Source organism: Periplaneta americana, chromosome 11 (assembly GCF_040183065.1).
Source record: "Periplaneta americana isolate PAMFEO1 chromosome 11, P.americana_PAMFEO1_priV1, whole genome shotgun sequence".
Taxonomy (NCBI): Eukaryota; Metazoa; Arthropoda; class Insecta; order Blattodea; family Blattidae; genus Periplaneta; species Periplaneta americana.
The window spans coordinates 15,433,625-15,456,339 of NC_091127.1; the positions used below are offsets into that span (position 1 = coordinate 15,433,625).

The following is a 22,715-nucleotide window of genomic DNA, read 5'->3' on the forward strand; positions in this document are numbered from 1 at the left end:
AATAAATAAATAAGTAAATAAATAAATAAATAAAAAAATAAATAGGTAAATAAGTAAGAAAATAGGTAAATAAATAAATAAGTAAATAAATAAGAAAATAAGTAAATAAATAAGTAAATAAATTGGTAAATAGGTAAATAAATAAGTTAGTAAATAAATAAGTAACTAAATAAGTAAATAAGTAACTAAATAAGTAAATAAGTAAATAAATTAATAAGTAAATAAATAAATGAGTAAGTAAATAAATAAATAAGTAAATGAATAAGTAAATAAATAAATAAGTAAATAAATAAGTAAATAAATAAATAAATGAATGAATACATGAATGAATGAATAAGCGTTGAACAACGATCGAGAAAACAAGACTAAAGCGCCCACAAAGCCGAAAACCCGCACGACAGTATTGCCTACGTCATTGACTGCTTGTAAGCAAATGTTCAAGACATCGGGACTTCGGGAGTTTATCAACTCTCGAACGTCAAGCAGCCTTGAATTGTCACAGTTGTTTATACCAGACTGAACCGTTATTTAATATGTATAAACAATCAAATAGCGTGTTTGAAACATCATCTCTACCTTTCAGTGTATAATAATCCGTTCCCCAGTCTTTAATTACTAGGCCCTTATTAAAAGGCTAGGATTTTTTTTTTCGTTTGAGATCAAGTGTACAATCTCAAGTAAAAATAATATTAACGCTTTATTTAACGTTATGTTTTATGTTTCTTAGAAATACAAATTTATTTGAGAATTGTTTTCTATTTATATAACCATAGGTAATATCTGATAATAAAACCAGAACATTTGATAACTATGATACTGTTTTGTTTTGTCTTTTTGTATCAATTAAACATCTCCAATGTTATTTATTTCAATGATGTATGTTTTTCAAAGATACGAAATCTTTCCACGCCGACCAAATGCTATTTCGAGAATGATGAGCGAGACTCGAAGCGCACGAGAGTTACGAGACGAGACTCGAAAAACAAGTGCAACGAACACAGCGAGCGAGAGCGGCAGTTAGTTTTGTTCATCTCTAATCTCTATGTTGGTTACCTGTGGCAGCATTTCTCTGAAGCGACTGATGGTCTTGCCTTGGCCAGATTCTGCAATTGTCACGTTGGGAGTATGGTTTTCCATTGTGTGCAATATAGTATTTCTGTAACAAATAACAGTAATTCCCAATTAATATACCTGAAAAAGTGATAAAATAGCTAAATTGGTAATATCAGTGAATTTTTCAAATTAAAATTACTGCTACACACTTTTTCCAGAACACCATTTTCGATATACTGGGTGTTCAGTTCAAAATGTGTCATGGCTCGCTGTATGCCGTCATGTGGCTAGCCGATGAGCCTAGAGAATTCAATCTTCCTATACTTCCGCAGAGGTGTATAACCTAAGAGGCAGAGAAGGTGCCTAGCATGTACGGCGTTCATTCTGAAGAGTACATACCGATACGTACGGTAACGCCGGTAGTGATAGGAATGTGAACTGTTTGGAAATACGTACTGCCGGGATATGGGGAGAGGGTTAAGACGATTACTTACGTATTTGTTGACATTAACTTCGACGGTCAACATGGACACGGAGCATTTGATTTGTGTTGTGGAATGTTACCGTAGGCAACCGATGATAACAAATACCCTGCGTACGACTTGCCGGCGCAAAACACAGTTCGAAAGAGGTTATGGTAGCACACAGACCGTACAGACCGCCATCTGTTGCTACGACGTTCAAGTTATACCGTACACGTTCTCAAGTTCAGATTGAAGAACGCCTTAAATAATAGGCAACTTCTCTAACATATAACCTGAAACTCGCTTCAAATCGGTGACCCAACAACAGTGACGTCATGACACACTTTGAAATGAACACCCAGTAGTTTGTCATGATAATTCGGCGGTAAATCTTGTTTCGGATATTGATACTATGTTGACTTTTTCTGTGAAGCATTCTCTAAACATACACTGCACTACACTTTTGCACGGGTACACTAGTGACTAGATCTGCGATCCAATGAGATTACGAAATGGAAATATAAAAATTGGAAATTTATCCTTCGAAGAGGTGGAAAAATTCAAATATCTTGGAGCAACAGTAACAAATATAAATGACACTCGGGAGGAAATTAAACGCAGAATAGATATGGGAAATCCCTATTATTATTCTGTTGAGAAACTTTTATCATCCATTCTGCTCTCAAAAAAGCTGAAAGTTAGAATTTATAAAACACTCTCTCTTTGGACTCTCACTTTGAGAGAGTAACAGAGATTAAAGGTGTTTGAGAATAAGGTTCTTAGGAAAATATTTGGTCTAAGAGGGATGAAGTCACAGGAGAATAGAGAAAGTTACTCAACGTAGTACTGCACGCATTGTATTCTTCACCTGACATAATTGAAGATCTCAGTACAATAAGTGCGTTATGAACCAAATGGCAACTTTGCAGGAGAGCAAAAAACGAAGTTTCTATTCACTTTATTATTTTTTTTGGAACAGCATATTACATGAACTTCAGTTTCTAATACTACAAATGGGTTTATGAAAGAACCAATAACAGATTCTGATTCTATGAGGCGGGAATAGTAAGAAAGTTTGAAAATCCGAAAATGCCACATCTGGTCGATAACCCACTTATTGTTCTGAGGTCTTCAATTAGGAACATTAAATGCAAATGTTTGAGATGGGCAGGGCATGTAGCACGTATGAGCGAATCCAGAAATGTATATAGAGCTTTAGTTGGGAGACCGGAGAGAAAAAGATCTTTGGTGAGGCCGAGACGTAGATGGGAGGATAATATTAAAATGGATTTGAGGGAGGTGGGATATGATGATAGAGAATGGATTAATCTTGCTCAGGATAGGGACCAATGGCGGGCTTATGTGAGGGCGGCAATGAACCTCGGGTTCCTTAAAATTCATAAGTAAGTAAGTACATTTAAGATAGAATGATCATTTAATGACTGTGGACATTTTTGATATTGGACATTAATGACATTTCACAGTAGACTAATTGACTTTTAATTCACCTGGATGCCTGAAGCCCCTTTTCCTTCGTTTGGGAAAAATTATCGTGAAATGATAGTAAAACTCTTGTTGTGTAAACATATTGTGATGAAATACGTCCTACATTGCGGTTTTTGTGAAGGAAGACTGGTGTATCGTGTTTGTGGTGTGGAACAGGCCGTGCGGACCACCTACTTATGTATAATTGCACCACATTCTGACGAAGCATCGCGTGGGACTGGCAGTGTCTGTGGTCGGGTATTCCCCGCAGAACATGTCCCTCACCTTGACTTCTGCGGCCTCTTTCGACGCGATAAGGAAATGTCGAAGTCTCACCAATTCTGAAGGACTTCCCCAGGCGATCAAACGAATTACGTTCACTTCCGCACTGGCACGGATATAAACAAATGACAGTCAGGTGGCCTGAATAATTAAACCTTTTCACACTTGTGTCTATTTCATTTCTCGTTTTGCTTTTTCTCACCCATGTCATATTTCACTTCTCAAATACTCTCTACATTATTTTTCTCCTCTTCCTCGTTCCCTGATGACCTTTTAACTTTTTTTTAATCCGCCTCTTGAATTTTTTCGTTATAGTTCAGTTTTACTGTGTGGATAGGGTTATGGCAAGAAATTCTATAGGAGGACATGGACTCTAAAATAAGTATTTTTTAAAAATTGGTATGAACAAAATAAAGATAAACCAATGGCTCACCTTAGTTTTCTCACTAGTTGCTGGATCAGTATTACATCTGTACCCTACTTATCGGTGGAGCCCACTTTGTGCACAAGAGCCTGAAGAGACAAACATATATCTTGTAACAAATAACTATGGAACTGTTCACAGGACATGTCCTTGAAATTATATTTCACCATGATGATATCTCTGACTGTCTCCGTTAGCATGCGATTTCCTTCTTTTTTACATTGAGTAGATATTAGGGAAAATACTCTCTCAGCACTTCCATTGTGACTTGGGATAAATAAATAGAATTGACATATTTTTAAGAGCTCTGAGAAAGTTCCAGTGCTCGCAGAACTATTGGAATTGAACAATTTGCACCATTGTTTATCTAAACTTAAATCTTTGTCAAGATTAACTTGATTGGCATATCTTTGTACATTGCACAATAAAATTGATAAAATAGCTTAGAATCATGAATAGTGACGTTTTTAGAGTGTAAGAATTCAATGCGTGTCAATAGGTAATCATATTTTATATTTTTATTTATTTAATTTATTTAAATTTAAATATACAGAATAAAGAATATAATTACAAACAAGAGAAATAGATATAATATTAATAGGCTTATAATAGAATATAAAATAAAATAAAATAGGAAATAAAATTAAAATTACAGTTACAGAAATTGTATAATACAATATTAATATAAGAGAAATATAGAAAATAAAAAATAAAAATAAATAAATAAAATGAAATAGGAACTAAAATTTATATTTCAGCGGCAATGGAATTATATAATATAATATTAATATAGCCTAAGAGAAATATGGAAAATAAAAAATTAAAAATGAATAAATTAATAAAATGAAATAGGAACTAAAATTTAAATTTCAGCGGCAATGGAATTATGTAATATAATATTAATATAGCCTAAGAGAAATATAGAAAATAAAAAAATAAAAAATATAAATAAATAAATAAAATGAAATGGGAACTAAAATTCAAATTTCAGCGCCAATGGAATTATATAATATAATATTAACACTAGAGAAAAATAATATCGCACGTGAAAAGTAGGACATTATGTGGTCCAGCTTCAACCATTGAAAGCAATTAAATTCTTTCATAGGTTTTCACCATTTGTTTAGATATTCTATGCATAATATCGCACATTATTCAATATTCATATTAATTCTAGTTGAAATGCGAAATACCGGACATTTCACATTTTTTAAAGACCTGCCGGACAGGATAAAATGATTAAAAAAGAGGACGTCCTTCTTTTGCCGGACGGATGGTAACCCTATATGTGGAGGATTTATGAACGTTCAAAGTAAGCCTACCTTGTGTTCCACATTATCCTTCCTCTTCGTCCTTCTTATGCATATTAACCCTCCTCTTTTTCCATATTTCTCTTTATACTGCAACTTCTTTTCCATGAAATTCGATTTGCTTTACACTCTTTTAAATAAGACAAGTTGTAGTTTATCAATTTTTTTGTGTCTTCTTTTGAAAACCAAGCCACAAGAATCGATCTGTGTAACACGGAGTGAAGTAAATGACAACTTGTTACAGGCCAGATGGCTGAAATCCGCCTTTCTCCAAGTAAATTACAGGTTTTCAAACGTACGAGTGCACTCGGAAGTGTGGTTGTAGGCTTGCCCAGCCAAGAGGCTCAGCCGGGGTCTGATGCTCGTCAGTACTGTGCAGATCCCTGAATACGCTGAACAAGGAGTGTAGGTTTGGAAACAAAAAAGAGACATCCTTTCTTTTGTACTGTAATTTGAATGATAAATGAACCGTATTTCATTAGTAAACACAGTTTTTTGTACAGATAAAGAGAATGTTGATTGTTACCAAGTCTGATACACTGATTACGAATTTGCAATCAGATTTTGTCCATCACGTCAGGTTTCTGAGTGCTTTAACGAACTTATATTTTATCAATAACCATATATACATACAGCGCTTCTTTAGTTTTCACTTGTCCTATCTGATTTGCGATTGTTGACGTCTGGAAAGTTAAGTGGGTGACTGGTAATGTAAACAAGGCACTCAGTCTGTATTTTGTTTAGTTGGGATGTAGAGGTTTCGATAGTAGTTTGGGCTGTTCTGTATGAAATTGTGAAGAAACAAAGACGTAGTTGTAAAAACTATCCGAATATTTGTTGTTATTGTCATTGTTACTGTTATTGTTTTTGTAGAAATGTAGAATAAAGCTACTAAGGTTTCAGTATTTAGAAACAGAAATAAGGATGTATTACCATATTTCACAGTTACAGATTCTGAAGTTCGTGCATTCAGCGATGTAAATGGGCTGTTGTTATTGAGTATTACCCCAGATCACATAGCCTATAGATTGCTCATTCCTATACTAAAATCGATTGCACTTTGAAGAGAACCGCCAGGATCGCCACCCGTCCGCCGTAAACGAATACGAGATGGCAGTACAGTCGCTAATACAATTCAAATGGGAGTTATGACGTGGCTCCTTATGTAACAACTAGATGGCAGCATAGTAAACCGTCCACACCTGTGGAGTAACGGTCAGCGCGTCTGGCCGGGAAACCAGGTGGCCCGGGTTCGAATCCCGGTCGGGGCAAGTTACCTGGTTGAGGTTTTTTCCGGGGTTTTCCCTCAACCCAATACGAGCAAATGCTGGGTAACTTTCGGTGCTGGACCCTGGACTCATTTCACCGGTATTATCACCTTCATTTCATTCAGACGCTAAATAACCTCAGATGTTGATACAGCGTCGTAAAATAACCCAATAAAATTTAAAAAAAAAAGCATAGTAAACCTGATAAAAGCTGTTACCGTCAAAGACTATAACCCCGAGCAATCTGGGTATATATGATCTAGGGTATTACACACAATGCTGAAGAGTGCCGCTTATTTATAAATGCTTCTAAAATAATTGGTTTAAGGGGTTAGGTACAGCTTACAGCAGTAACATTTTGGAAATATTCAACATTTTTCCCTCCATTACTATATCTTGTACAATAATGAAAATTACTATGTGTAAAACACCGTCCTTCTGCTATATGAAAAAAAAAATATTTTTACGATTTAAAAAAATTGTTTACATTTTTTTTTTCAAAATTCAGTCACTCTGTAGTGATGAAGCTTTTCCCATATAACTCAAAAACTATCCAACATTCTGTGATGAAATTTTTTGTGTATATTTATGCACTGCATATCTATTATATGATGCAAGATCACTTCTCTGCCTTTGATAGATTGTCTGATAAAAAAATAAATTCATTTTGAAAAATGGTCAAATATCAGTATTTTCTTCTAACATAAAAAAATATTATTTATAAAGGAATGTAGTTGAAAGAGCATGATATTGTAAACATGAGTTTCAGCAATAAAATGAAAGCGAGAGAATATGAAAAAGTTAACAGGTTTATGAGTTATGAGGGAAACGCTTCATCACCGCACAGTAAACTACAATCATTTTGAATTTTGAAAGAAAAAAATATAAATATTTTTTTATCGTAAAAATATTTTTTTCATATAGCAGAAGGACAGTGTTTTATCATTTTTCATTATTGTACAAGATACAGTAATGGAGGAAAAAAATGTTGAATATTTCCAAAAATTTTACTGCTGTAAGCTATACCTAACTCCTTAAGGAAGATGGAAATGATTTCATATCTCGTTGTGAACTGCCACTTGTAACTCTAGATTTCCAGTCAACAGAACTCTCAATTCTAACATTTATCAAAACATAACTAACATACTCATACTCCATCGGCAAGTCTATCGTGCTATCAAAAGGAGTGCGTTATATGGCAGTAAAAATTTTTAATAGCCTCCCTATCGATATAAAAAATGAAACTCAAAACATAAAATTATTTAGGGCCAAATTAAAGAAGTACCTCATTTCTCATGCCTTCTATTCTGTAGGTGAATTCATGACATTCAATAACACTTCATGAAATTGATACTAAAATTATGTGTTGTACTAGTAGACTATATTGTAAATCTCGTCTGTATATATTTCATCTAGACTGTGACTATAAATTAAGATTTTATAATAGTATTAAGTTTTTTGACTTGTTCCATATTCTAGCTGTAAGCATGTATGAATACCATGGAATGTTAATAAATACAATATAATACAATACAACAGCTACATTGTGCATATACTGGAGACGACCCTCTTCTCGAAATCGAATTCTAATGCGAAGATAGATTTTCTATCTTTCTACATGTTAATAAACGGCCTTGAAATACATTTTTTCAAGTATGTGTTTTCTCACGTGTGCAATTACGGATTAGAGAAACCGGTCTTGTGTTATCCACATGCCCTTGAAGGACATAATGGATATCTAGAATAGTAATGCGCCGTATCTTTGAACGATTACCAACAGGAACAGAAATTCGATGTCAGTAGCGGCGCCAGTAAATCAAGCTGGGAAACTCTTCTTCTTTACACCCCACACAATTTAAATTGTAGGATTATTACTAGGCAAGGCGGGAGTTTGTAACCTTCCAGTCGGAGAGGAAAACTACATTCTTTAAAATGTTACGTGATTTTTGTTAAGCTAATTTAAAGCTCATGATGAACTCGTTAGGATATAACTTTTTATAAACCATTTAAAAATACACCGTTCTGCTCAGTGAGTCTCAAATTACTGCAATTAAACCATAAAGCATTAAGACAACAGATTCATTTTATATTTGTCGACTTAGAAAAAGCATTTAATAGTGTTTCAGTGGCCAAATTATGGAATGTATTAGAACATGAAAAAATCAACAAGGTCTTAATAACTGCAATGCAAAATATGTATAGTGTATGTATGTATTTATTCACACTCCAAATAGGTAAATACCCGGTGGCAGTGGTAACTAATTACACTCAATAATGACAATAATAATAAATACAATTAATGATTAATAATAATAATAATAATAATAATCTCAAATTAAATGAAGCACGATCACTTAAAATAAATCTAATTTGTATTTTAACCCTAAGTTAGAACTAAAACCCACGAGTATGATATGTTCATATCTGCACAAGTACCTTTCAGCACTACACTCATTTCACTGTCAACTTACTCACTGCACTGGAACTGCGATACATTTCACTGATACTATCCTGATTTAACTAACACTTCTAAAACATTTCGCTGTTCAAATACTTTGCTCTACTAATATAAGCTATAAAACTTCACTGACACAAACACACTTCACTTACACAGCACATTTTACACTTCACTGGCACAACATACCTCTTCACTGATACAACACTTCAAATAACAAAATATCAATTACACCCTTTAAGTAGTGTGTATAATATACTACCTTCTATTAGTAATTAAAGTCCTTAAGCCTATTTTTAAATAAATTTTTGGATAATGGCGCGATATTAAAATGATGAAAGAGTGATGGAACGGAGAAAAATTCTCTCCGGCGCAGGGATTTGAACCCGGGTTTTCAGCTCTACGTGCTGATGCTTTATCCACTAAGCCACGCCGGATACAACCCCGACGCCGGTTAGAATCGTCTCAGATTAAGCTCCATCTCTTGGGTTCCCTCTAGTGGCCGCCCTCTGCACTACGTCATAGATGTCTATGAACGCAGGACCGAAGTCCATACATGTGTTGAGGTGCACTCGAATGAGTGACTGGTTGGCCGGGATCCGACGGTATAGGCGCCGTCTTAAATCACAAAGTGATTTATTACGCATATCATATATATTTTGATGTACCGAAGTACATATGATATTTCCATGCAGATATTCTGCGTCATCATATGTACTTCGGTACATCCAAAAATATATATATATATATATATATATATATATATGCGATATTAAAAGTTAAAATATGAAAAAAAAAAAAAAAAAAGCTTTCAGACGATATTATGTCACAAAAGGTCTGCGGCAAGGATGTAATGTCTCTCCCATGTTATTCAAAATATATTTGCAAAAGTCTCTGGAAATCTGGAAGAGAAAATGTTCTGGAATAGGTCCCTCTATTGGTGAAGAAAACATATACACATTGCTGTTTGTGGATGACCAAGTAATAATAGCACAAGAATATGATGATGTAGAATATATGTTTAGAAAATTGATTGAAGAGTATGACAAATGGGGATTAAAAATAAATTTCGAAAATACATTTTATATGGGATGCGGTGAAAATACAAGAGATTTGGTTTTTCAAGATGGAATAGGCATCATGAAAGGGTGCAGTGAATTTGAACATTTAGAAATAAAAATGATACACAGGATGATGATATTAAACGTAAGATAAATAAAGGAAGATCGCTATTTGTCTCCGCATATGATCCATATATCATATAATGTCGTTTATTGTCTGATAACATCTTCTGCCCCGAACTTACTTGTAGCTCACAAAGCAGTGCTATCAGATGGCGGGAAAAAGACTGGAACAACGTGGACAGAAGAGAAAAAAGAAGCAAACTGCCAAATAATGAGAGACCTATGGGCAAAGAAACGCCTCTATACTTCTTTTTTTTTTAAGATGGGACATGACAGGAGCGTTGCGATCGGAAAAACAGCTGAATGTCACATAGCATGGTAGGCCTGTTGCTATGGTAACAATGGTTGAGTTGCCAAACTTGCAGTTCCCACGTGGCGAGTGCTTAATAGCTCTGTTGGCGACATTTATTGTGCATACAATGTTAGCATTGGTACGTTTCGTCTTTGATTCCCTGTCGATTTTTGTATTGTTTTTTTACCTTCGCGTCAATTGTCAATGAATGTTTTAACGTCAGCCATCTTAACGACAACGGCTAACTTCCATCAGCTGGCAGCGTGGTAGTCCATAATGGCAACATGGCACTGTAGTTCCAAGTTCGGCCGCTTAACTGTCCTGTCCCATCTTTCAAAAAAACAAGTGTAAGTACTTTGCGTAGTGCTAAATGGGCTTATTCGTAACTATAATAATAATAATAATAATAATAATAATAATAATAATAATAATAATAATAATAATAATTTATTGTGGGTCCCTATCACCACGGCATGGCGCGTCCTCAGGTTGAGGATCGAGGAGACGGCCTCCAGATATGGAGGGTAGCTGTGAATATATTGAATAAGCAGTCGCGGACAGCCTATGAGGGGTGGTCCTCCAGCTTAGGGGTTGGGCGAACCCATCACCGTAAAAAACAGCTTGTTACGAATCCTTCAAATAAGCCTCGGAATGGGACTGATTCTCTGGCAAGACCACAGCAAAGACATAGGTTAAGAGTGTTTGAGAATAAGGTGCTTAGGAGAATATTTGGGGCTAAAAGGGATGAAGTTACAGGAAACTGGAGAAAGTTACACAACACAGAACTGCACGCATTCTATTCTTCACCTGACATAATTAAGAACATTAAATCCAGACGTTTGAGATGAACAGGCATGTAGCACGTATGGGCGAATCCAGAAATGCATATAGAGTGTTAGTTGGGAGGCCGGAGGGAAAAAGACCTTTAGGGAGGCCGAGACGTAGATGGGAAGATAATGAAGTAATAATAATATAATATAATAATAATAATAATAATACGACAAATTATTGGGTGGGCTCGGTCCCCACGGGCCCATATAAGTTGACGCCACTGTCTAACGTCCCAGCTAGAATTGTTTTATTTTTATATCATTTTTCTTCAGAACGTCAAGATTTGTAAGTTACATGCAATTAATTGGTATTACAAAATAAGGTTATTTACTTTCCAAAATTACTGCTAGCATGCCGGAAGTATTTATCATTGAAATAATGCTAAAATGACCTTAAAAACGGGCCTTCATAGGAGATCGTACAGGAAGTGCGTATGCAAGTAGTAGGCCTATAGTAAACAATGCAGTTATGTAAAGAAATAAAATTATTCTATCAACTGCTTTGTAATTCTTTACTACTCACGTAACTTAGGCGACATATAAGTTTCTCATTGTGAATGGTGAATTATTTTGAATTCACGATTAGGTTAACATTTTTATGTCTATGGTTTTCCATTACAAACAAAATCTCATTTGAGAAATGCCAAATACACTAACAAAGATAAAGGCCGTTACGTAAGTTAACACTAAAGACAGTGGAAACCAAATGCTGTTATTGACTTGTTACCTGTCCGTGTAAGGGGAAGAGTCGAAAGAGTTGCATCACTAGAAGCTTCGTGGCAACCGACTGCAAGGACTTTGTCAAGGATTTGCCATATCCTTTTCAACACTTGCACACTGCATATTTTCTTCAGCAACGAGATTTCGATTGACAATTGAGAACAATAAAATTATGCGACAAAGAAAATACCCAATACAACAGCAGTAATAGTTTATTTTAATATTTCTATTAACTCGTAAGGGATTTTGTGCGAGATCGTGCGTATTTGCTTGTTTTCCGCACATAACCAATACGCGGTAAGTGTGAAATACCACATTCAGAATTCCCAACGTAACACACATAACAATTTCCCTCTTCTTACCGCTTAAGCGCGACATTCATTTTACTGCTTTAGGCTTTTAACATATTATTTTTAGAGACGGTTAACATAGTAATAATTATAAATTGGAAACTTACCACTCCAATTTCACCTAAATTGCACTCTTAATTATTGTTTTTAAATATTTGCAAAAATTAAGTAAAGTCTACTACTCCACGAAAGCTATTGTATTCCTGATACAAGTAACATTAAGGAAGCCGTGAAAAAATCAACAAGATTCCAGATGCCGATGTTATTACTGCAATATGTTATATAAATAATATTGTTAAAATATTAAAATGAAAAATAAATCATTACATAACCTTACCGTTTGTTTTAAGTTCGCATTTATAGACTGGGGGAAAAAAAAGACAGACGTATATCACGGCCTGTTGGAGTATAGATATTTTTGTTTTCTAAAGTTGCCGTCATTAAACAGAAACCAAGATGGAGATTTCATTGCAACTAATTAGAAATTCGTCTTTCAGGTATGTAATAAACGATCTTCGCACAAAATAATGTACGATACACGAGCGGTATGTTTGTTTTCATGTTCTCGGAAATTAAAAAAGCTCAACTACGTTTCGCTTTTTCAATCTTTTCCTCGAACATGAAAACGTCAACATACCGCTCTTGTAACGTATATTAATATTTATTTTCAGATCACCAGCTTTCGTAATCAGTTATATTTATTTATTAGACGATAATATTTCAAGATAAATTTCGATTTTGGAAAAGTTACGAGTTTTTCGCAGCCGATAATGAACTTACTACACAACAGTTAAAAGTATTATCCCAATCTATTTTACGTTTTTTTTTTATTTTTCATTCATTCATTGTTCTGCCCAAGGGCAGATCTTTCACCGCAAACTCAGCATGCTCCACTCTTTCCTATTTTATGCCTTCCTCTTTGTCTCCTCATATGATCCATGTATCTTAATGTCTCTATCAACTGATATCTTCTTCTGCCAGAACTCTTTTCATGCGCGTATGATATTGACATTGCTGAAAACAGGGGAGTTTGAGGTTAGGTCTATTAATTATGACTGTTAGCGAATAAGAATTTGCAATTGCTTCATGCGTCTTAACTGAAGAGGTAGAGACGAAAGAGATATTGGTTACATAATATATATGTAAGACACGACTTGATTACTGTATTGAGAACGCCTCAAATTATATAATTCTTCGCAATTTTCTACAAGCGAAATAAGTTTTCCGTCTGCCATTTTGGCGCGACACTGAACATGGCACAACATAATAGTAATAGTTGAGCAATTAAAAGTGATTTATTAAAGAAGGCTATGATCGCACGCATCGGAAAAGTTGCTCATCCGAGAAACGTGGATGGATTTGCCGAGAGCGAAGATTGTCTTTTTCCGATCCGTGCGATACGATATAGTGAATACCGTTACAGACCGCGGGACGAGAGGCGGTTCGCGATTAAATGACGGAATGGAGAAATGTTGACGGAATAATATAGGTGCCTAATATGGGGAAACGCGAGAACCCCGAGAAAAACCCGGACAGCGAACTTTTCTGCCACAAGTGTCACTATGGACCAATCTTAAAAAAATAAATTTTTTTATTTGTTTTTATTGAAAAATCCCCCCCCTCTAGCCAGAAACCACAGGTTTAGATTATTCGAGTGTACCGTGAAATTTTAAATGACAGATTTAGGGCCGATTGTATAAACCATTTAGGCCCAATTGTATAAAACTCCCTGACTAAAGATCAATTTTGATCGAAGATCGAAAAGTGAACCGAGTTCAGACACTTCTTCTATTGTATAAAACTTTTCTGCGATCAAATTACCTTGGTTCAAATGCAATCTAAGTTCACGTGAAAAGGATTTGGCAACATCGCATAAACAGGTGAAATACGTGATGCGCGGACCATGTTATACACGTTTGTTCAGTGTTGCCAATCTAGCGACTTTAACTCTTTTTCAACAACAATTTCTTTTAACTGTTATATTGCTTAAATAGGGATTTAGCGACTTTTTTATGACCCCATACTGATAAAATTTAATCTTTCTTTGTTAATAATGGGAAATACAGCGACTTTCGAACTACTTTTTGGCGACTTTCCGTACACTCTGTTGGAGACACTGGTTTGTTTTTGTTTATTGGAAATAATGGCGGACAGTAATGTTAGATCAGAGGTTAAATTGATCCTTGTTTCAGCTGAACTTGGAATTTTGTGTTGTATAAAGTCTAATCTGAGATTAATTTGTCTCAAACTAAAGTCAACTTTGACTGAAGAAATTTCTCCGATTAAGTTAGATGATCCAAGTTCAGTTATTTCTTTTCTGTTTGAAATATACGAGTGACAGATTGTGCAAATAAAATATCCATTTTTGTTAATATTAATAGATATGTTATGTACATTTATATATATTTCTTTCAATTTCTTGCCTTAATACACAAACATTCTTATATTTAATAAGGCTCTATCGTGTTCAGCAGTATCAAATAACATAACCTATAATTATATTATGTTTATAACCAATGGATATGATAGGTACATTCATAAATGTTCAGTTAAATGTATTACTAAACGAAAATTGTCGTTTTATAAAGCTTTATTATGTTTAGCAGTATCAAACACCATAACATGTTAACAACTTGGAGAACAGTCAACCTTCTTCTTATTGTCCGCCATTATTTACATTGCACAAAAAAACCAGTGTCTCCAACAGAGCGTAATACGGAAAGTCTCCAAAAAGTAGTTGTAAAGTCGCTAGATTTCTCATTATTAACAAAGAAAGATTAAATTTTGTCACTATGGGGTGCTAAAAAGGTCACTAAATCCCTATTTAAGCAATATAAAAGTTAAAAGAAATTGTTGTTGAAAAAGAGTTAAAGTCGCTAGATTGGCAACACTGAACAAACCTGTATAACATGGTCCGCGCATCACTTATTTCACCTGTTTATGCGATGTTGCCAAATCCTTTTCACGTGAACTTAGATTGCATTTGAACCAAGGTAATTTGATCGCAGAAAAGTTTTATACAATAGAAGAAGTGTCTGAACTCGGTTCACTTTTCGATCTTCGATCAAAGTTGATCTTTAGTCAGGGAGTTTTATACAATTGGGCCTTAGTGTGCCACATGTTGAGAAATGTTGAAAAAAGCTGATATAGGCCTATAACCTGATGTTGCAAATTAAAACTTTAAACTTTTTGTGGGGAGAAACAACGTTAATTCTTGTTTCAGAACAACTGCACAATAAAATGTTCAAGCATCTAATTTCTTAGCAGAGAATAATCTTTGTCCGAGTTGCCACTAATTGTAGACACAGCTTGAAGGCAGAGTGCAAATTGCGATGGGTCAACGTGCCGTTACGTTCCGTACTCTGTTGCCGTGTCTTCCTGACCCTGTCCTCTCGCAGAACCTTGAGGACGACTGAATGTATCTCAAGCACATCGTTACGTAACCAAGTACACGTGCTTCTCTTGTTGCCCGAGACTGGCATAAAATATGTTGTTATCCAACTCCTTGTTACTGAAACCTTACATCATCCGTCGAGGGACAAAATACAAGAAATTACTTCCAGTTTTTATTTACGTACTGCCATGTAACGCCAGTCTGTTTATCACTACCTTCTCAGCAAAAGTACCAGCGTTCGAATCCCAGCGGATGCTACGAGATCAATGGTGATCGAGAAACTAGGCAGCTTATACCCCCTCACCCCCCCCGCCGATACTTTTGTTACCTTTGTCATTTTAATCAACACCTCGACCAAGTTTCGGTTAGCGATTGAAAGAACAAAGAGTCTGTCTTATTACAACATGAATCTAAGGAGGAAGAAAATATCATAGAGTGTAGTATTTATTATTTTTGTTAACATAACAAACAAAAGTAAGAAATATTTTTCGAAAACTTACAGAATTAAGTTAGAAATGTATTGTTTATATGATTGAGCTAGCAGAAGTTCGTAATTTTCTACGAAATTCTACTCTTGATTTTGTCGTTTTAAATAAATACTATTAGTCCCAAAATTGAAGGGAAATTTTTGTTACAAAAGTGACCCATGCTTTCTTATAATAAGTTCCATGCGTTTTGCAGTAATTCTCTTCCTTTATCGAGTTACAAATGATATTTTTTATTTTATTTTAGTAGGTTATTTTCGACGCTTTATCAACATCTTAGGTTATTTAGCGTCTGAATGAGATGAAGGTGATAATGCCGGTGAAATGAGTCCGGGGTCCAACACCGAAAGTTATCCAGCATTTGCTCATATTGGGTTGAGGGAAAACTCCGGGAAAAACCTCAACCAGGTAACTTGCCCCGACTGGGACTCGAACCCGAGCCACCTGGTTTTGCGGCTTACAAATGGTATTAGGTTTACAGTTTATTTTCTTAAATTGTTATTCAAAAGACATAGATAAATGAAATCATTCGATATGTATCGAAATACAAAGGTGACGTTTCGGTTTCTGGATTGGATACAAAAGACGTATGTAATCCCAAAATTAAAACTCTGTGAATAATGTATGTATTTATTAACACTACAATTGGGTATACACCCGGTGGCAGTGATATATAATATACAATAATAAAATTACAACAAATATTAATAAAATTTATAATAATTACAGCAATAAAAATAAAATAAATGTAAATTTAATTTTAACTATATTTAAATAGATGCAATAAACCTAGGACTATAAATAAAAATTATGCTATAATAACACCTACAAGTCCACACCTGTGGAGTAACGGTCAACGCGTCTGGCCACGAAACCAGGTGGCCCGGGTTCGATTCCCGGTCGGGGCAAGTTACCTGGTTGATGTTTTTTCCGGGGTTTTCCCTCAACACAATATGAGCAAATGCTGGGTAACTTTCGGTGTTGGACCCCGGACTCATTTCACCGGCATTATCACCTTCATCTCATTCAGACGCTAAATAACCTAAGCTGTTGATAAAGCGTCGTAAAATAACCTACTGAAATAAAAAAACACCTACAATAAGCGAAAGTAAACCTAACTTATAAGTACTTCTATTAAACCCAACTATTACCAACTTAAGAATTTACATATCACCTTAATTAATTACATATCAACTTAATTACATATCATCTTAATTAATTACATATCAACTTAATTACACATCGTATTAATTAATTGCATATCAACTTAATTACATATCTTAATTAATTACATATCAACTTAATTACATGACACAACTTAGATAATTACACTGCACCTACAATTAAATTTTCAGTCTAATCTTCTCAACCTTTCCTTAAATGTATTGATTTTAAGAGGACCACCCTGAAAGACTGTCTTAGGTAAGCTGTTCCATTCTACTATTGTGCGGTTAACAATGGAAAATTTTGCCACATCCGTTCTTTGTTTTCTGCATTTAAACTTCCTAATAGGATCAGCCCTTCCTAAGTATGATGGTGTCACTAATCTAGCATTGATATCAGTCCATGCTTTGTGTCCCATTTGTGCCTTAAACAATGCGCTCAGTCTCGTTTTTCGTCGCCTTGATTTGAGAAATTCCCATCTAAGTCTTTTACTATCTCTTCACCATGTCCCTTTCCCATTTTGACATATTTTGCTGCCCTGCGTTGGACCTTTTCTATTGAATCGATTTGGTTTTGTCTGTACGGATCCCAATAGAACTGTATCTGATTGGACTTACTTACTTACTGGCTTTTAAGGAACCCGGAGGTTCATTGCCGCCCTCATATAAGCCCGCCATTGGTCCCTATCCTGAGCAAGATTAATCAAGTCTCTATCATCATATCCCACCTCCCTCAAATCCATTTTAATATTATCTTCCCATCTACGTCTCGGCCTCCCCAAAGGTCTTTTTCCCTCTGGCCTCTTAACTAACACCCTACATGCATTTCTGGATTCGCCCATACGTGCTACATGTCCTGCCCACCTCAAACGTCTGGATTATGTTCCTAATTATATCAGGTGAAGAATACAATGCGTGAAGCTCTCCGTTGTTTAACTTTCTCCATTCTCCTGTAACTTCATCCCGCTTAGCCCCAAATATTTTCCTAAGAACCTTATTCTCAAACACCCTTAATCTCTGTTCCTCTCTCAAAGTGAGAGTCCAAGTTTCACAACCATACAGAACAGCCGGTAATATAATTGTTTTATAAATACTAACTTTCAGATTTTTTGACAGAAGACTAGATGACAAAAGCTTCTCAACCGAATAATAATATGCATTATCCATATTTATTCTGTGTTTAATTTCCTTCCGAGTGTCATTTATATTTGTTACTGTTGTTCCAAGGTATTTGAATTTTTCAACCTCTTCGAAGTATAAATCTCCAACTTTTATAGTTCCATTTTGTACAATATTCTGATCACGAGACATATCATATACTTAGTCTTTTCGGGATTTACTTCCAACCCTATCTCTTTACTTGCTTCAAGTAGAATTTCCGCGTTTTCCCTAATCGTTTGTGGATTTTCTCCTAACATATTCACGTCATCCCCATAGACAAGCAGCTGATGTAACCCGTTCAATTCCAAACCCTCTGTGTTATCCTGAACTTTCCTAATGGTATATTCTAGAGCGAAGTTAAAAAGTATCTGATTGGACTAATTACAATAAATAATAATTATAATGAAAGATGGACAGCAATCGACAGAAGCTTCCATATGCACATGCGCAGTCAGACAAGTTGTTAAACGTAGAAAAGTTAATGAAAAGTTCAATTATTAAAAAATGTTAACCAGTTTTGTTCACAAGCATTACAGAAACTTTAATGAATGCGTGATATTGTTAATGAACATCGAAAAGTTTCATGAAAATGAATTAAGAAAGTTAATAAACAAGTTTAACGAAAATCTTTTGATAAAAACGCACTTTTAGCCATTGAAAAGGATACCGCGATTTGAATAAAGCATTACGTATCTACCGTTTCTCCAAATTCCTCGACAGTGGCCCACCATTAAAATTTAAAGAGATTTAAAACAGCTGCTTGATTTGGGACAACGTGCAAGGCAGCAATTGAAATAGCTAAAACTTAGCAGCTGGAAACGATTTTGCAATCAACAAGCTTAAGACCACGTGAAATGTTATCTATAAAATATGCTGAAAGTCACAGCGATGATTTACACAGTCACTGGCGACGGTTTCACACAAAAAATGCGACAGAAATGGCACAAGAGCTGATAACCTTGATTCCTGAAAACACACCGATGGATAAGTCGAAAGTTAAAACGGGAAAATTCCGAGCAAAACCAGAGAATCCGACACTGAAGTCGCACGCATAATTGCTCTCAAAAATTATTTTAAAAATTCTCAGGTCATGATAATAGGGCCTCTCTTGAGTAATATAATTAATCTTATCAACCCAGTCTGTCTGTAGAATATATTCACTCGTGTAATTTTCTTCACCATTAATTCTGTCCCAAGAGTTTTAGGACATGTAGCCTATTTCATAATTATATTTTCTTCAAGTAATTCCTGCCCATTATATTTGGATACCCCTTTTCCCTTGAAAAGAGTCTTTCATGAAGATTTAATTTTTTAATTTAGTAGGTTATTTTACGACGCTTTATCAACATCTTATATTATTTAGCGTCTGAATGAGATGGTGATAATTCCGGTGAAATGAGCCCGGGGTCCAGTACCGATAGAGTACCCAGCATTTTCTCATACTGGGTGAAGGAAAACCCCGGAAGAAACCTCAACCAAGTAACTTCCCCCGACCGGGAATCAAACCCGGGCCACCTGGTTTCGCGGCCAGACGCGCTAACCGTTACTCCACAGGTGTGGACTTCCATGAAGATTCGTAAGAATACGAAGAGAAAACTTATCCATTGTTGTTTAATCAACTGTCCTAAGACAAGTCTGAACCTCACAAGTGATACTAAAAAGACATCACTTATGAGGCAACTAGGCCAGGAGATAATGAGGTAGAGTAGCCAGTTCCTTTCCCCCACCAATCCATTCTACAGTGAAAAATGCCGATGATTCCTCTGATTACGCGGAAGATATGAATTTTTTCTCTCGTGAAAATAGTGGAGTGTGAAATACTGTACATGTAGACTAGAGATGAACAAAACTAACTGCCACTCTCGTTCTCTGTATTCTTTGCATTTGTCTTTCGAGTCTCGTCTCGTCTCGTCATTCTCGTGCGCTTCGAGTCTCGCTCATCATTCTCGAAATAGCATTTGGTTGGCGTGGAAAGATTTCGTAACTTTGAATAACACGTATAATTGATTCCCGGGCTAGGCTTCCGGTGAATTTTTCTTGAAGAAGAAAAATTACCTGGGTGTCTAGATTCTGGAAAATTGTATGAATGTGAGTTTGATTGTGAGTGTGCCGGGTTAATATTAATTAACCAGTCATCAAAATATAAAATACATCAGGACTGTCGCTGGGCAGTAACCTGAACACACGTTTCAGCGTCACATTGTTCACAAGTAACTCAATCTGTTAGCACAACCATAAAGCATCTAATAGATGCTATAGAGTTACCAACAACGAAAAAATATATGTATATATAATTGAAATAAATAACATTATAAATGTTTAAATGAGACAAAAAGACAAATCAGAACAGTATCTTAGTTATCAAAATGTTCGGGTTCTATTATATATTACCTATGGTTCTCAAATAAATTTGCATTTCTAAGGAACATAAAACATAACATTAATATCTTTTTACTTGAGATTGCACACTTGATCTCAAACATATGAAAAGAAAAATTCCAGCCTTTTAATAAGGGCTTAGTAATTAAATAAAAATTGGGGAACGGATTATAATACACTGAAAGGTAGAGATGTTGTTTCAAATAGGCTACTTGATTGTTTATACATATATAACAGTTGTCAAAGTAGATAAAACTTCAGTCAGGTATAAACAACTGTGGCAATTCAAGGCTGCTTGACGTTCGGGACTTCGGGAGTGATCAATCTCGACGTCTCGATACACTCACAAGCAGTCTTTACGTCAACGACGCGACGCGACGTACACAACAATGTCATGCGGGTTTTCGACTTTGCGGGCGCTGTTAGTCTCGCTTTCTCGATCGTTGTTCATGTCTAATGTAGACCTACGTTTATTTTCTTTGTGTAATTAATAAATTGGCTTTGATAGGATTTTTTTACGAGCGAAGTAAACACCATGATCCAAAATTACTAAAAGTCAGGCGTTAGAAGTGATACACAGCTATATAAAGAAAGGTGCAAAATTATCAATACCGTTTCTATCTACTCCTCTTTTAAGACTATGATCCTGGTCTAAGAATTTTTAATATTATTTTAGAAACAATAGAGACTTTTATTTTTGTGAATTATGTATAATCTGTGCAATACTCAGGTATTTTAATCTTAGATTTTAATTCAGAAGAAACGGAGTTTTTTTTACTGTTTTAAGGACATTTATTTATTTATTTATTTATTTATTTATTTATTTATTTATTTATTTATTTATTTATTTATTTATTTATTTATTTATTTATTTATTTATTCTGGTGTAGTTAAGGCCATCAGGCCTTCTCTTCCACAACACCAGGAATACAAATACAATAATAGAAATAAACAGAAAAAAATACACTATATACAAAGTAAAGCTACACAAGAAATAAAGAGAGAGAGAAAAAACACTATAAACAAAGTAAAGCCACACAAAAATATACACAGGTTGCAGTCACACAAACTTTAAATGAGCGATTAAGTATCATTTTTATGAATTATGTAAAATTTTGTGTCATTCTAAAGTTATTTTATCAGAACGGAACTGTCCTCGAACACAAGCTTTGTTCTTTTGGGATCTTTTCCTGTAACGTTTTATTTTTGATATGTTGTTATTAAATGAAATAAAATATTGGAGGGTTTATAAGCGCCACCATATACCGGTAAAAGTTTAAATTTTCCCTGTTCTCGTATTCCAACCTGAATTATTTGTGATTCAGTCAGCTGTAGAATGGTGTATGCAAAACGAGCGCAGTGCAGAAATTTGTAGTGACTATGTCACCTTTCATATGCGTAAAAGATAAGCATAAAATCCCGTTAGCCACACGTGTTGGGACTATAAGCCCAATGAAAGTACGTTCTAATCAGATAACATACTTGAAGTGTCCGAGGTCACCCAGGAACATCAGGAAATGACAGGAAACTTTCTAAGGTAACAATTATGAATATGTCAGATGTCCTCCATCATTCATAAAGAAAACTTCGGAAGTCGAATTGACAAACTTCCTGAAATGCAAGACTCATAGCAAGCGCCACTGGAGACCTAACAAAGAACTCATGCTCCCAACTATTAATCGCGTACAAATGCATTAAGTTCTGTGCTGAGTTTTGCGTCTCTCGGTGTTTAAGTGGACATAGTAAATTTGGTTCATGTTTCATGATATTTATAATTCCAGGAGGGGGGCAATTTTTATGTTAGTGAAAACAAATAATCTCTAGAACATTTATTGTCTAATTCCGTAGCCCAATTTTTAAATGCTTTCAGATTATTATAATAAATTAGGGGGCGGATGTTGATGAAATCTGCTGTCAAAAAATCTGAAAGTTAGAATTTATAAAACAGTTATATTACCGGTTGTTCTTTATGGTTGTGAAACTTGGACTCTCACTTTGAGAGAGGAACATAGGTTA

At 35.0% G+C, this 22,715-nt stretch overlaps 1 protein-coding gene across 1 annotated transcript in view; it reads right to left on the reverse strand.

Moving 5' to 3' along the window:
• The window catches only part of LOC138708842 (facilitated trehalose transporter Tret1-like), a 46,363-nt gene that overhangs the window by 14,748 nt on the left and 8,900 nt on the right, over window positions 1-22,715 (reverse strand). Inside the window, exon 2 of the mRNA XM_069839077.1 lies at window positions 1,054-1,156. Within this exon, the coding sequence (XP_069695178.1) occupies window positions 1,054-1,137 (84 nt within the window). The 5' untranslated portion in view covers window positions 1,138-1,156. The remainder of the gene's footprint in view (window positions 1-1,053; window positions 1,157-22,715) is intronic.